This window comes from Trichogramma pretiosum, unplaced genomic scaffold, assembly GCF_000599845.2.
Source record: "Trichogramma pretiosum strain Unisexual culture from Peru unplaced genomic scaffold, Tpre_2.0 scaffold78, whole genome shotgun sequence".
Taxonomy (NCBI): Eukaryota; Metazoa; Arthropoda; class Insecta; order Hymenoptera; family Trichogrammatidae; genus Trichogramma; species Trichogramma pretiosum.
The window spans coordinates 335,879-351,683 of NW_019641605.1; the positions used below are offsets into that span (position 1 = coordinate 335,879).

The 15,805-nt window shown below is 36.2% G+C and overlaps 3 protein-coding genes across 3 annotated transcripts; 1 reads left to right on the top strand and 2 right to left on the bottom strand.

Moving 5' to 3' along the window:
• Positions 1–1,085: 1,085 nt before the first annotated feature.
• LOC106657828 lies at positions 1,086–2,090 on the bottom strand. The gene has a single exon (XM_014379504.1). It carries the CDS (start codon positions 2,088–2,090, stop codon positions 1,086–1,088), a length of 1,005 nt encoding a protein of 334 aa, XP_014234990.1.
• A 154-nt stretch (positions 2,091–2,244) lies between these two features.
• LOC106657827 lies at positions 2,245–3,399 on the top strand. The gene has a single exon (XM_014379503.1). It carries the CDS (start codon positions 2,245–2,247, stop codon positions 3,397–3,399), a length of 1,155 nt encoding a protein of 384 aa, XP_014234989.1.
• An 8,762-nt stretch (positions 3,400–12,161) lies between these two features.
• Positions 12,162–12,857, bottom strand: LOC111693559. Its single transcript, XM_023458376.1, has 2 exons — positions 12,614–12,857; positions 12,162–12,325 (listed from the first exon to the last, which is right to left on the bottom strand). Exons 1-2 carry the CDS (start codon positions 12,855–12,857, stop codon positions 12,162–12,164), a joined length of 408 nt encoding a protein of 135 aa, XP_023314144.1.
• Between the last annotated feature and the right edge of the window lie 2,948 nt (positions 12,858–15,805).

The following is a 15,805-nucleotide window of genomic DNA, read 5'->3' on the forward strand; positions in this document are numbered from 1 at the left end:
AATCACTGAGAGCGAAAACAAAGTTGAATGTGATGCATACTGATCACCAGCATAAATTTGTTTTTGGCTCTCAGTTGAACTGTATTTCATGTATGTTGAATCATTTAATGAGTCGCTTGATGAAATATTATTGAATACACTCTCTGAAAAATTGTGAGGTCCAAATTGATTATCCGTCCCAAAGTTGGAAGAAAAATCTAGTAAAGTTAAAATTGATACAATCATGAAATCAAATATTTTTTGATAATTTTCAATAAATTTACCTGAATAGAGAATCCTTGCAGTAGACTGAAGCGAAGTGAGAATAGTACTTGAATCAGTTGGTTCTTGTCTCTGAGTTGAACTGTATTCAATGAATGTTGGATTGTTAGATGACTCGCATGAAGTATCCACACTATTGAATTCACTATCTAATGAATGATGTAAGACAAATTGATCATTTGTTTGCATAGGAGAACTCGAGAAATCTGTAACAGTAAAAATGATTATAATAATGAAATCACAATAATAGTTTAACAAAGGTTATCAATGATTTTACCTGGATAGTCAATAGGAAACCTAGAAAGTTGAAATGAAGGAATAGTAGAACTTTGGTCTGAATTCCTATACTTAGAAAATATTTCTTTAGTGGATGAATCTTGCACAGTGGTAGAATTGTTTGCCAACTGATTGACAGGAGACTCCACTTCATAATTGATAATCTTTGGAGAACTAGGAAAATCTACAAAAATAAAAATAGCAAGGAATGAAGCTTTTCAATGAATATTTATTGTTGTTAAGTATGTTTACCTGAAAGTTCTGGTGAATGTTCAGATGAATGATCCGGTTCTGTATTACTCTGTGTCATATTTTCCACCTGGAAACTTGACTTTTTAATATCTATTTGTAACTTTGGTGCTTATTGCTTAGCTTTCATCTTTGTGCCTTTTCCAAATGTTGAATAAAGTCATTTCAATTGAAGGGGTTTTATGTGCTGCATATGCTACATTGAACTCATCTAAAACATTGATAGGAATATCCTTTTCCAATATATTTATCATTGAATTACATTTCAATTATTACGATTATTGAATTACGATCAATTATCATTGATCAACAATTTCTTGAGTTTTCTCACTGTTGATTTTATCTCTAATAATCTTGTGACGATTAGACATACATTTAGAATAGTCAATTATATCTGGATTACATGGAAAGAGGCCACAGCACTCAAAAGCTTTCTTTATAACTTTAGGATCACAACTTTTTTCATAAGCTAATTTAAAAATTGGATCAAAATTAACTTTTGATATGGGTTTGTTTGAAGATTGAGCGTGTAGGCTGACTTGTTCTTTCCAACATTTTTTAAGAGGTCTAAAAATGCCAACATCACAGGGTTGCATTATGTGAGTTGTATTTGGGTAGAGGCAGTATAATATTATCTTTTTTTTCACACAGAAATCATGTAGAGCTAGACTCATATGGGAGCTATGTCCATCAAAAAGTAATAACACTGGAAATTGTATACCTTGATCGACTAACTCTTTGTGAAAGCCATTTACTATATATTTATAGCACAAGTCCATTGTCATCCAGCCACTTGGGCTGTGACCGATGACAAATTCATCCGAAACCGAGGCTGCTATGTCTTTAGGAGGAAATCTTGAGTAAGGGTATACAATCATAGGTGCTATTCCTGTGCAGTCAGCACCATAACAACATAAAACTGTAATATTTTGCTTATCTTGACCTGGTGAGATGCAGTACATATTTTTTTCACTTTTGAGTCCCAACAATTTCCCATTTTTTGGGCACAGTTGAACACCTGTTTCTTCCAAATTGTATATCCTAGAGGGACCTAAAAGTATTTCTGAAGCACCTTCTGCTGCAATGTAAGCCTTGAAATCAGTGAACCAATCTCGAATATTTTGTTCAGTCACACTGGCTCTACTTTTAGTCAAGACTTCTGAATTTTTAAGGCCTATTTTAGGATGTCTACCTAAGAAAAATTGAAACCATTTCTCACCAGGTAAATTGTTTGTGAATTTAGTTTGCCGATGTGCAATGTCTAAAACACCTTTAATAGCCGATTTTACCACTTTAGGATGCATCGGACATCCAATGCTGGCCTTATCGATAATCCATTGAGCCACTCTGTTCTCTTCTTCCTTTCTCAACAGTGCTGATAAGTACCGAGATAGGCGTTGCGTTGCTACACCTGAATTTGCACTTGAACTACAATCTGCTCTCACTTCGGCTCATGAGATGTCGGACTTGAACGAGATGGTCAGTGCTCTTCAGACTGGAATGGTAGCTGCTTTGGACACTTTCGCTCCCTTGCGAGCTCGTTCCTCGCGCGCCACGGGGGCCCCGTGGTTCACGTCGGCACTCCGGGACAGATGCAGATTTCGGGATGGACTTTATAAGGCATACAAGAGAAGTCGGTGTCCAGCTTTGTTGCAGCGGTATAGATCACTGCGTCGCGACATTAAGTATGACATAAAACGTGCACGTGAGTCTTATTTGATTGATGGCCTGAGGCGTTGTGAAACGGACTCCCAGAAATGGTCTTATTTGCGTCGTATTGGCCTGTCTGGCCCTCAGCCTCCCTCACCACTCGGCTTCTTCACGGCTGCTGAGCTGCTGGATCACTACTGCACTGTGACAACTGCTCATCCGTGTTGCTCACCTGAACAGTTTGTTCGCATCACTGATCTGATTGTTGACGATGCCATACCAAGCTTTGAGTTCCGGCCTGTTCAGGAGACGGAGGTCCTACTCTCACTAACTCAGGTGGCTGGTCGGGCGAGTGCGTTCTCTGGGGATGGATTGTCCCTGTCTTATTTCAGTGACACTCTCTCGTTGCTTGCACCGACTCTTACTACTATCTTCAACCTATCCATCTCAACCTGTCAGTATCCTTCGCTTTGGAAAAAATCAATCATCAGGCCGTTAAGCAAGGTGCGTGTGCCCCAATCACCGTCCCAGACTCGTCCGATCGCCAACTTGGTGCATCTTGCGAAGGTTTTTGACAGATTGCTGACGGCACAGCTTACCGAGCATCTCGAGACCTTCAGTATGCTTTCACTAAGACAATCAGGTTTTCGGAAGAATTTCAGCACACAAACTGCATTGATAAAGGTCACGGAGGATATTAGGCGGGGTGTAGGAGACGGACTCATCACCATACTCATACTCTTCGACTTCCGGAGCGCTTTCGATACTTTGGATCACGCGACCTTGCTACGATCCTTAAAACTGCAGAACTTTTCGTCCGCAGCGCTCGCCTTGCTTCACTCTTATCTCTCGAACCGTTCACAAGCTGTAATGGATGACGTGGGTGGCTTGACGGCCTTCAGAAAATATACATCAGGTGTGCCGCAAGGCTCCACACCCGCACCTATACTGTTCGCAGCGTAAATTGATGTGCTTACGCGTGCGCTTCGCCATTGCACGTCCACGCACATGCTCTTTGCTGATGATCTCCAGATCTATTTGCAATGCCCGTCGAATGAGCTTGATGAGACCGTGGCAAGGCTCAGCGAAGACGCACACATTGTCTCTGATTGGGCACTCACAAATGGACTGAGTCTTAATGTTGCAAAAACTAAGGCAATCCTCTTTGCATCAAATCAATATCTCATGCGCATTGACCTCGACCGTGTTGGGAGAATTAACTTGAATGGCACCGTCATCCCTTTTGAGGACAGAGTTGTCAATCTGGGCCTGGTGATGACCCCCGCACTCTCCTGGAATGCTCATATCAGAGGAATTTTCTCTCGCATTTATGTAGTGCTGCATCGTCTGCGAGCTGAGGCTGGCTTTTTGCCTGTCAAGATCAAAAAGATGCTTGTTAACGCCTTCATCATACCTCATCTTCACTACGCTTGCCTCGCCTTTATAGACATCTCTGCCACACTGGACTTAAAACTCAGACGCCTGCTAAACACGTGCATACGTTACATCTTCCAGCTCCCTAGAGACGCTGCGCTTCGGCCGTACTACACCAGGCTCAATTGGCTGTTACCATCTCAGAGACGCGACTATTTTTTAAACATTCAAACGTTCAAGGCGCTCAATGGATTATGCCCAGAATACATCTCGAATCTCTATCACTGGACGGGCGTAGAGGTCCGCAGATCTGCAAGAATCGCGGGTGGAGCGCCGACGATAGTGGTGCCGTTTGCGGATTCCTCCACCTTGGAGTCAGGTTTCTCAATTAGAGCAGCCAACTCATGGAATGCACTTCCTGCTCAGATACGGTCATCGGGCTCTCTGGCGTCATTCAAGAGCCTACTTGGGCATTACATGAGGAGACAACAGAATGCTCAATAAATTTTATGTATTTTTGCTTATTAATTGTAATCTCTCATACTTATAGCAATTAATTTTACCTACATCTGTACATACTCTTAGTCACAGTGTTTGAATATGATACAGAATAACTGTATCTGATTATCTGTTATCTGGCTTAATTTTTGCATATTTTTGTATTACTTGGCTTATTTCATGCTTGTTTTATTTGTAAATATATATATTATTGTAATTTCAAATTCAAATATATATATTATTGTAAGTTCAAATCAAAATCAACTCTGGTGCTGAGCCTCTCTTTTTTATTGTTGGATCACAATCATGAACTTTATTTACAAGAGTTCCTTTGGGAATGTTATAGTTTTCAGATGCTTTATTAATACTGAGATTCTTAGATTTAACTTTGTTGTATGCTTCGATGAAGGTTTCTTGCGTGTACTTATTTGTCACGTGCGCCCTTCTTCGAATCACTTGCCTTGTTTTTTTTTACCTCTTTGAGTTACCCTAACTGAATTTGTAACTTTCAACTTACGCTTAACCATTGCTAATACTTAAAATAGTTGATAATTAATTAACATTAAACTTTAACCTAACTTCTAACCTAACACACAGCTCAGTAGTCGCCCGGTCATTAGTTGGTTCGCGCGAAATGGAGCATACTTTGATGGCCTCGTGATAAGATCGTGCATTAACAGAAACCGTGGCTTTAAGTTTCGTACCAGCGATATCAAGCAGTGATATGAAAAACATGACCTGATTGCCTTCAACACCATACGACATCTTTGAATCAATCAGGGCTGACTTGAATAAAACACAACATTCAATTTGATATCTGTAAATGAAAAAAATTACGGAAATGAAAATTGTATCACGTTGTGTAATTTTATCGCAAAGTGCAATCGAGGTGCAATCAGCATCATAGCGTAATAATAGGGTAGGAATCACTGCACTTACTTGTTAATGTTTCTGTGTAAATGAGTGAAATCCGTTGATTTTAACAATAGCGACGATTGCACCGATTCGGTGAGCTTGGTTTTTTCCGTCGGAACTGGCGAATCCGTCAAACTCATGGTTAATATTTTGATTGCATCGAAAGACGCACATGGTGAATTGTTCCAAGTAACGAAAGGTTTAGGTTAGAAAAATAATTGTTGCCTGTACTATATCAAGCACGTCGAATGAATCGAACCGCATAAGAAAGTCGAGTCGTAGTATTACATGTGCGTTCACGTGTGCGCATATACATTCACGTGGTAATAATTACCGATCGAGAGTGAACATTAAAGACGTCATAACAAAAATCCGAGTGCGCTCACGTGGTAAAACGTATCGATCGAGAGTGAACATTTAAGAAGGTACCTCCGAGCAGAATTACCAACTGTGAAAAACTAAATATTTATACTGCTCGGCTGGTGTCACTAAATTAAATATGCAACACAAATATTTATATTGAATAAATAGTATTGATATAAAATTAGATAACCCATTACGTATTCAAATTGTGAATTTCTATCAATTATTGGTTTATAAATTTGATCGGTTAATATAAGATATTTGCTGTTCGCTGAGAAATTGAAAAATGTTAGGTTATGACATCTGCTTCCGCCAGCAAAATTCCACGTCAAATGTCCCTAGATTAGTGTCAATAAATTATTATTAATTAATTAAGCATTAAAAAGGTATCCAATGTTTACGAAAATTGAACTTTACGTTCTTTGATAGTTTATTATCATACACATAAAATTTTACTAGAATCTTTTCGGTAAATTTTGAGATATTCTCTTGTATGCTGACTTTCTTATAAGACTCAATGTTAAATTGAAATACGAATATCTTCTAAATGAAGTAATGAACTTGCATATAATTTTGCAAATTCAGTATTAATTCAGTATTTAGTCAGTATTAATTGTGATAAGGAGGCAGTAAATGTTTATGAAAAATTATGTAGACATATAATGCATTTTTTCTTAAATCCGATCGATATCGATAAATGTCTCGATTTCGATATGACCGATTGAATAAACGATCGATATATCGTTTATTCAGTAGAATCATGTAATGCGTATCTATGATAAAGCAGACGATTTATATCATATGGAAAAACATCCACGTGGTGGTTATATCAACGCAATAACATATTATTATTAGATTAAAAATCAAGGAACATACATTGTTATAATTTTTATGGTAGATAGTACGATAATAAAAAGTGAGTGCTGTGGTGCGTGTGAATTAATTTATTATAGTTCAAGGGTGAATGTAAACATTCACTTACGAAATAATAATAACGACGCGACTGCGTAGATGGTGATAGTGAAAAAAGTTGAAATATAGTAGCTGCGAAGAAATACGGTACATGTTTATAGTGTAGATCAGTTTTTAGATTATAGTAAGGATTAATTAAGCTTATTATCATGCTGTCTGAGGCCGATGTACAGATTTTGGAATATACAGAAGCTGCGAGCTCATTTTTTTCAAAGCAGGAGAGATCTAAAGTAATCACAGTTGAAAGGAAACAAACAAAAGTTCCAATCAATTCTTTAGACTCTGAGTGCAACGGTAAACGTAGTATAGCATCGAAGTTGACAAGAATTAAACGTCATGGGAAGACAAATATAAGATATCAAATATCAGCATTTGTCAAAGATAATAGTAAAAACAGTCTCAACGGTGTTACAGTATTAGAAGACAAAACATTGAAATTGCGTGGTAATAGTCAGAACGATGTTAAATGTACAGAAAATATCAGTGACGAAGAAAGTAGAAAAAAACAATTGATTCGACAAAAATTGGCTAAGTTCGAGTGCGAGATAGGGAAAAGGGATGTTCGAGAAAATCGTAAATCGTCCATATCGACGGTAAAACAATACAATGGTGCAAATACTTGCGTACAGAAATCATTTTTACGGTCAGGAACAGATAGTTGTATGGAAGTAGACAAGAGTAGTCAGAATGCATCAGAGTCATCGGATGATAATATCATCGTACATTATTCAGAAGCTGTTAGTTCATTTTTTGCAAAGCAAGAGAAAAGTAAATTAACCAAAGTTAAAAACCAGTGTAATACAATTATAAGTAATTCATCAGACTCCGAGTATAACGATAAACGTAGTATAGCGCTAAAACAGAAAAAAATGAATCGTCGTAGAAAGACAAATAGTACATCGAAGTTATCAACATTGGTCAAAAGTTATAATGGAAAAATTATTAATGACGACACGATAATTAAAGGCAACACCATGAAATTACGTGATACTGGAAATAATGAAATTGGAGACACAAAGAATGGCAGTGAAGAAAAAAGTAGAAAAAAGCAATTGATTAGAGAGAAATTAGATAAATTTACGTGTAAAAAAAGGAAAGCTGGAGTAAGAAACAATTGTAATTCGTTGACCTCGAAAGCGAAACAGTACAATGTTACAAATGAAGGCGTTCTGAGTGAAAGGAAAGAAAATAAATAAGAAATCAAAAATAAAAAGAAAACGGCTCATTATGAAATAGCAGTAATCGCCAATGTAGTTATCGATGAGGAGATGTACGAAGAGAATAATATCGATAAAATGGATCATAAGTATGAATATTGTGGTGCATTGTATTTCATAACCGAACTTACGACACAGAAAGAATATACCATGTGTTGCTGTAAAGGAGAGATAAAAATACCTGAAGATCCAGTATTTCCCAAAGCCATAGAAAAATTAACGTATGATCGAGAATTTCTAAACACATCTAGACAATACAACAGTGCATTTGCTTTTGCAAGTTTTGGAGCTGTAATAAGTCCGAATATAAGACTTCCTATTATAAAAATTTGTGGCCAAATCTATCATAATGTTTATTCGTTGCACCCCGAAGAAAAAACGCCTAGCAAATATGGTCAGTTGTACATATTAGATTCTGAGTCAGCCATAAATGAGCGCATGCTTAATGAATGTAATACAAAATGTGCACGAAGTATATTTCAAACGATTGAAACAATACTAAATGAATCTAATCCGTATGCCGCTTCATACAAAATGATGTATGAAGTAGAAAAGGAAGAAATAGAACGCCAAGCAGTACATGGAAAATGTTCTCGATAGGTGCAAATGATTATAACGCGTAATAATAATCAAAATTTGGATAAAAATCGATATAATGTTGCAACATGTAACGAAGTAGCTGTTGTGTTTGTTGGTGACGAAGGTGCATTACCTATTGAACGCGATGTGTGCTTGTATTCTCGACCACAAAGTAAACCAATAAAAATTCCATTAGCAAACATAACGGTCCAATGTCGTATCCACTGATGTATTCACGCGGAGGAGCCGGATGGCGTCCGTACATGAAGAAGGAAAAAAAAAAGAAAAGAAAAGCGCACCGAAAAATAAGAAAAAGAATGAAACAGATGATATGATATTTACATGCGAATTTTACAGATATAAATTCACCAGTAGAGGAAATTTCAATCCATTTATTCAAATGGGTCGATTATCGCAACAGTTCGTCGTAGATACATGGGTTAAAGTTAAGCATTCAAGGTTATACTTTGTCGAAAAAAATCAAGACCTTTTAAGAACCGAAATGTACCGAGGACTGATGGATCATCTCGTAAAAAAGACGGAAGACAGCAAAACTAAAATTGGCAAAATAGTTAGATTACCTTCGAGTTTTACGGGTAGTCCTAGGGCCTGCAAAGAAAACTACCTAGACTCAATGACGTTGGTTCAATCGAAAGGTAAACCAGATTTATTTATAACCATGACATGTAATTCAGCCTGGTCTGAAATTGCAGATAATATGAGATCTCATGAGTCCACACTTGATAGACCTGATTTAATAGTTAGAGTATTTCATGAAAAGTTAAAAGCGATCTTGAATGATATAACGATATGTTTTTCCCGAACATACATTTTCACGAATATATTTTTTCCGAATATAAATTTTCCCGAACATACATTTTCTCTAACTAGTAAACACAGATTATGTTTATTTATTGTGCCTACATCACTACTGTAACGTATGATGTATCACTATTATAACGTACTCATTAGTATAAATTGACGCGTATTCGACATCGGGTAACGATAACCGCTAAAAATTTGCTAAAATGGCAGATACTCCCGTCAATTTAGGTACTAAATTGATAATTCGTGGCTTCGTTTATTTGCGTTCAAAAGTTGTCAAAGGTAGGACATATTGGGACTGCAATAGGCTTCGAAGTCGAGAGTGTAGAGCTCGAGCTATTACGATTCCTGTACATGGAACGGACAACGTCGAGATACTTCAAGGTCTGGAACTATCACCACATACGCACCCTCCCGATCGAGAAGATTGCGAGGCTGAGACGATAAAAAAAAGGTATGATTGTATTATATTATAGAAGTTTATTATATCTACAGTAGAAGTGTGTTATATCTAGATTAAAAAGAAAAGCTGAAGAGCATCCAGAAGAGCCTCCGTCTCGAATCCTTCGAACAGAGCTCCATGATTTACACGACGCTGTTCGAAGCCGTTTACCTGACAGGGAGAACCTCAAAAAATCGTTTTGTTACCAGCCCCAGTATTTGGTCACGGACAATTATACGCTGCCTTGTCTAGAGTAAGATCACGTGCAGGAATTAAAGTAGTTTTACAGCATAATAATTTCAAAACGCATAACAGAGCTAGATTGGGAAAAAGGGAAATTGATCAATCAAGTCATTATACTAAAAATGTTGTTTATAAGGAAATTTTGTAAATATCAATCATTTACTTTTACATTACATTACATTTAATTATTACGGTAATAATTGTTACGTTCGCGTCCTGGACGATACGGCTGGTTTTACTGGACGTACCAGTTTCGGCGACTTTGGCCCCCGCTCCCACGATAACGGACTCGTACCGTATCTGAAATAATAAATGTTATATGCACTCTATGCTGACATGGTACGGTTTGAAACTCAAAATAATTTACAAGAGAATGTAATGAAGGTCAATAATTATAATAAGTGGAAGGTACTAGGAGTACCTGAACCGGCAAATTGGCTGGTGCAGTACGGTACAGTAGTAACAACATAATTTGAATATATTTGAAGAGTTAGAGATCGCCGTTATATGAAAATAAAAAATGAAGTTATTGTATTAGTATATTACATTGTATGGAATATGAAAATTGTTGGAAAAATAAGGAAATGTGTGGCTCGAGTAAAGATCGCCATTTAAGGAAAAATTAAAAATTGAATTTAAAAAAAAACAAAAAAAAACAATCGAAAATATACGAAAAATATTAGACTGTGTGGCTCGAGTAGAGATCGCCATTTTTTAAAAAATATTATTTTTTTTAGAGAATTTTAGCAAGGATTTTGGGGAAAAGAAAGAATTTGAAAAATAATTTTTGAATTTTATTGGATGTGTATGAAAAGATTAAGGTAAATATGAGGTATACATTGTAATGATACGACAAAATTTGTTTATAAAATAAATTGTAATGTTCTAGATAAATCAAGTTTATGAAATAACAGACATGTTATTTAGTGCATATAATGAAGATGAGACAAGTAATTCAAGTATAAACATTATCATTAAAAAAACAACGAAAATTGAGGATGTTACAGGAATAAATAGGTCATCATTTATGCCAATTAAAAGCAAGGTTGTATCGTTCAATGAGATTCGTTACACGGAGACAAATAATAAGTGTCGTATGTTTTAATATAATATGTATTAGTTAAAAAAATTTGTAATATAGTGTGGATGAAAAAAACAAAAACAAACAATTTATAGATGTACGAGGAATACTGAATAAAATTTTTGCAATCGACAAGTGGACGAAATCTTTGCGAACGAAAATCGTGTTAAAGGACGGAAATGACGATGAGGTAACTTTGCTCATGTTTATGACGAAAAAATAATCATGTTTTATAATAATATGTTTCAACGTGTATCGCAGATGATGGTCAGCTTGTGGAATGACAAGATCATGGAATTAGAAAAAGGGGATGCAATAAATATAAAGAATGCATAACACAGGCACACAAAAAAAAAATGGTCAGTCCCAGAGACCGGACCCAGTAGACTTTATGTTTTTGGGGTCGCTGAATCCGAATCCGTCGTCGGTTTTTCGCCATCAGATCGATTTAAGGTCATTTGAAGGTCATTCAAAGGTCAAATCATGTAAAATAGGTTTTAAAATCTGAAACTATTCCTACATAGGTTTTTGAGGATGCTGAATTCAAATCTGAAGTCAGGTGACCTCTACGACCTTAACTTCAAGGTCATTTGAAGATCAAACTTAGAAAATGCGATATAAAAATCCGAAAAATATATTTTTTTATGTTTTGAGAGTCGCTGAATTCAAATTCAAGGTCATTTTGACTCAATGTTGACATCTAACGGTCATTTAGAGGTCATTTGAAGGTCAAATCATAAAAAAAAGGTTAAAAAATTGGAAAAAAACTCTTATATGGGTTTTTGAGGATGCTGAATTCAAATCTAGAGTCAGATGACCTCTCAGACCTCACCTTCGAGGTCATTTGAAGGTCAAACATAATAAATTCGATATAAAAGTCCGAAAAACATATTTTTTATGTTTCAAGGGTCGGTGAATTTGAATCAAAGTTCATTTCCACTATACTGACTAATTTTAAGCTTATTTCAAGATTAAATCTAGTGAAAACGACAAAGTATCGAAAAAAGATTGTGTATAGGTTTTTTGAGCTAAGTAATTCAGCTTTTTGATTGAGTAACCTGTAAAAAGTTAAGATCAATGTCATTTCAAGGTTAAGTTAATGAAAAGAGGGCAAAACTTGATGAAATATTGTTAATTTCGTATGCCTTTTTACTTTTTTCATTTGTAACGCCCCTTTTTTTCTTCAAACGATCGGCCTAAAGGTTGCCGTCTGCGTTTAGTCCTTTATGTTCACTCTCTTTCTCTTCAACATCCAGCAGTAATCAGCCATCATTGCCACATCCCATCTACCTTGATATCGCTGCTCCATATGTTTGATGTCATGATGGAATCGTTCTCCCTGCTCGTCGCTAAAATCACCACAGTTTTTCGGGAACTCATCTGAATGGTTATGCAAGAAATGCAGTTTGTAAGACATATTACATTCCATTTCACCGAAATTGTTTATCATTGTTGATATTAAAACTTTGTAATCATCGCTTCTGCGATTACCTAGAAAATTTTCCACAACATTTTTGAAGCTATGCCATGCAGCTTTCTGAACCTCAGTCATCTTAGTTGGAAAATTGTCATCTTTCAGCATTTTTCTTATTTCTGGTCCATCGAATATTCCTTCTTTTAATTTGGCATCAGATTTATAGGAAAATTTAGATTCTAAATATTTGTAACATTCATCGCTCTCGCTCAAAGCTTTTACAAATTGTTTCATAATGCCCAATTTAATATGTAAAGGAGGTAGTAAAACTTTTTTAGGGTCTACTAATGGACTGTTAATAACATTATGATGTCCAGCTTCTAAAGAATTTCTCTCAGTCCACTTATGGTCGGTGTAATGGTTTTTACGATCTCTGCTATCCCACAAGCACTTGAAACATGGGTACTTTGTAAATCCAGATTGCTGTCCCATCAGCATACCTAAAACTTTCAAGTCCCCACATATTAGCCATTTATTTTCTTGGTAGTTGATGCTCTCTAATAGTATCTTCATACTTCCATATGTTTCTTTCATAGTTGTACTGTGAGCAATAGGAATAGACGCAAACTTATTAGTATTATGCAACAATACAGCTTTTAAGCTCCTTTTCGAAGAATCAATAAAAAGTCTCCATTCGTCGGTTTTATAAATATTACATTTAATTTCTGTCATTAGACCTTCAACATTATTGCAATAAGGGCTTGAAAGTTTTTGGTATGCTGATGGGACAGCAATCTGGATTTACAAAGTACCCATGTTTCAAGTGCTTGTGGGACAGCAGAGATCGTAAAAACCATTACACCGACCACAAGTGGACTGAGAGAAATTCTTTAGAAGCTGGACATCATAATGTTATTAACAGTTCGTTAGTAGACCCTAGAAAAGTTTTACTACCTCCTTTACATATTAAATTGGACATTATGAAACAATTTGTAAAAGCTTTGAGTGAGAGTGATGAATGGTTACAAATATTTAGAATCTAAATTTTCCTTTAAATCTGATGCCAAATTAAAAGAAGGAATATTCGATGGACCAGAAATAAGAAAAATGCTGAAAGATGACAATTTTCCAACTAAGATGACTGAGGTTCAGAAAGCTGCATGGCATAGCTTCAAAAATGTTGTGGAAAATTTTCTAGGTAATCGCAGAAGCGATGATTACAAAGTTTTAATATCAACAATGATAAACAATTTCGGTGAAATGAAATGTAATATGTCTTACAAACTGCATTTCTTGCATAACCATTCAGATGAGTTCCCGAAAAACTGCGGTGATTTTAGCGACGAACAAGGAGAACGATTCCATCAAGATATTAAACATATGGAGCAGCGATATCAAGGTAGATGGGATGTTGCAATGATGGCTGATTACTGCTGGATGTTGAAGAGAGAGAGCCAACGTAGAGGAACTAAACGCAAACGGCAACCTTTACGCCGATCGTTTGAAGAAAAAAAGGTGCGTTATAAAAGAAAAAGGTAAACAGGCATGCAAAATTAACAATATTTTATCAAGTTTTGCCCTCTTTTCATTGATTCAATCTTGAAATAAGCTTAAAATTAGTCAGTATAGTGGAAATGAACTTTGATTCAAATTCACCGACCCTTGAAACATAAAAAATAGGTTTTTCGGACTTTTATATCGAATTTATTATGTTTGACCTTCAAATGACCTCGAAGGTGAGGTCTGAGAGGTCATCTGACTTTAGATTTGAATTCAGCATCCTCAAAAACCCATATAGGAGTTTTTTTCCAATTTTTTAACCTGTTTTTTATGATTTGACCTTCAAATGACCTCTAAATGACCTTTAGATGTCAACATTGAGTCAAAATGACCTTGAATTTGAATTCAGCGACTCTCAAAACATAAAAAAATATATTTTTCGGATTTTTATATCGCATTTTCTAAGTTTGACCTTCAAATGACCTTGAAGGTAAGGTCGTAGAGGTCATCTGACTTCAGATTTGAATTCAGCATCCTCAAAAACCTATGTAGGAATAGTTTCAGATTTTAAAACCTATTTTACATGATTTGACCTTTGAATGACCTTCAAATGACCTTAAATCGATCTGATGGCGAAAAACCGACGACGGATTCGGATTCAGCGACCCCAAAAACATAAAGTCTACTGGGTCCGGTTTCTGGGACTGAGCATTTTTTTTTTGTGTGCCTGTGTAATTATTGGTAATGGAATGATAAATGAAAGTGAATAAATATATAAAAATGTACTGGATATCGCTCTATGCATTTACACTAATAGCAGTGGTATATGTATAGATACATTGCAGTAAGTACAATTAATGCTGCAAAATCACGGATATGAGTTGAAAGATTTTAATTTACCTGATATAATAACGCAACAGTGTGATGAATTGTACAATGAAGACAGTAATACGGATGTATCGCCTCAAATGGCGAACGTTAAAGATGTAAGTTTAATGCAACGGCAACAAATAATATTTGATACCGTTGTTGAAAGTTTAAGCGCATCATTATTAAAGGCAAATAAAAGTTGTAACGAAATTAAGAACCGCTAATTGACAAGTGTTAAAGTGTTGATCGAGCCGCTTGATCTTTGACAATTCGAGATCTACGAGTTCAGCATTGGAGGTCCAACGGTCGTCTGACATCGCTATATCCGGAGAAGAGTCAAATTACCAACGCTGACGATCCAACGCTGTTACCATAATTCTGCTTATTATAGACTACTATTTGTAAGTCGCATGCCATGTATGAATGATAGGTAGAACTTAAGTTATTAAAAGGTGTGATTTAATAAAGAGAGTGACTACATTTCTTTTCCTCTTCCCTCAAGCCAGACTGAAATTCTCATTAATTAATGTTTACGTCGTACGTCGTAACAATTGTTACGACCACGTCCTGGACGATAAGGCTGAATTCGCTGGGCATTCGGCGACTGCGGCCTCCGCTCCCACGATAGCGGACTCGTACAGTATCTGAAGAAGAATGTTACAGGCACTCTAAGCTAACATGTTGAATGTAGAAATATGGAAGAATACGTAATAATTTTTGAAGAATTTACGAAACGATCAAAGTGGAGGAATATATAAAACAAATAAAACTACCGAATAATCAATGAAACCTGAGAATTGAAGTGCTTACCGTTCGAGTATAAGGTTGAAGGTACTACGAGGACCTCAACCGGCATATTACCAGGTGCCGTACCTGGCATCGCCACATATTGTGTGAAAGATCCATAGTGAAGATGGACATACGGCAATAATTGCATTTTCCGTTGACTGGACGTAGCTGGTTGACGATGAAGGTGAGGTTGCAGGCAATGAGGGTTGAGCACAAGGCGACGATGCAGTCGAGTTCACTGATGGCGAAGATTTTGGTTTTGCAAGCACCTTCGACGTATCATGGAG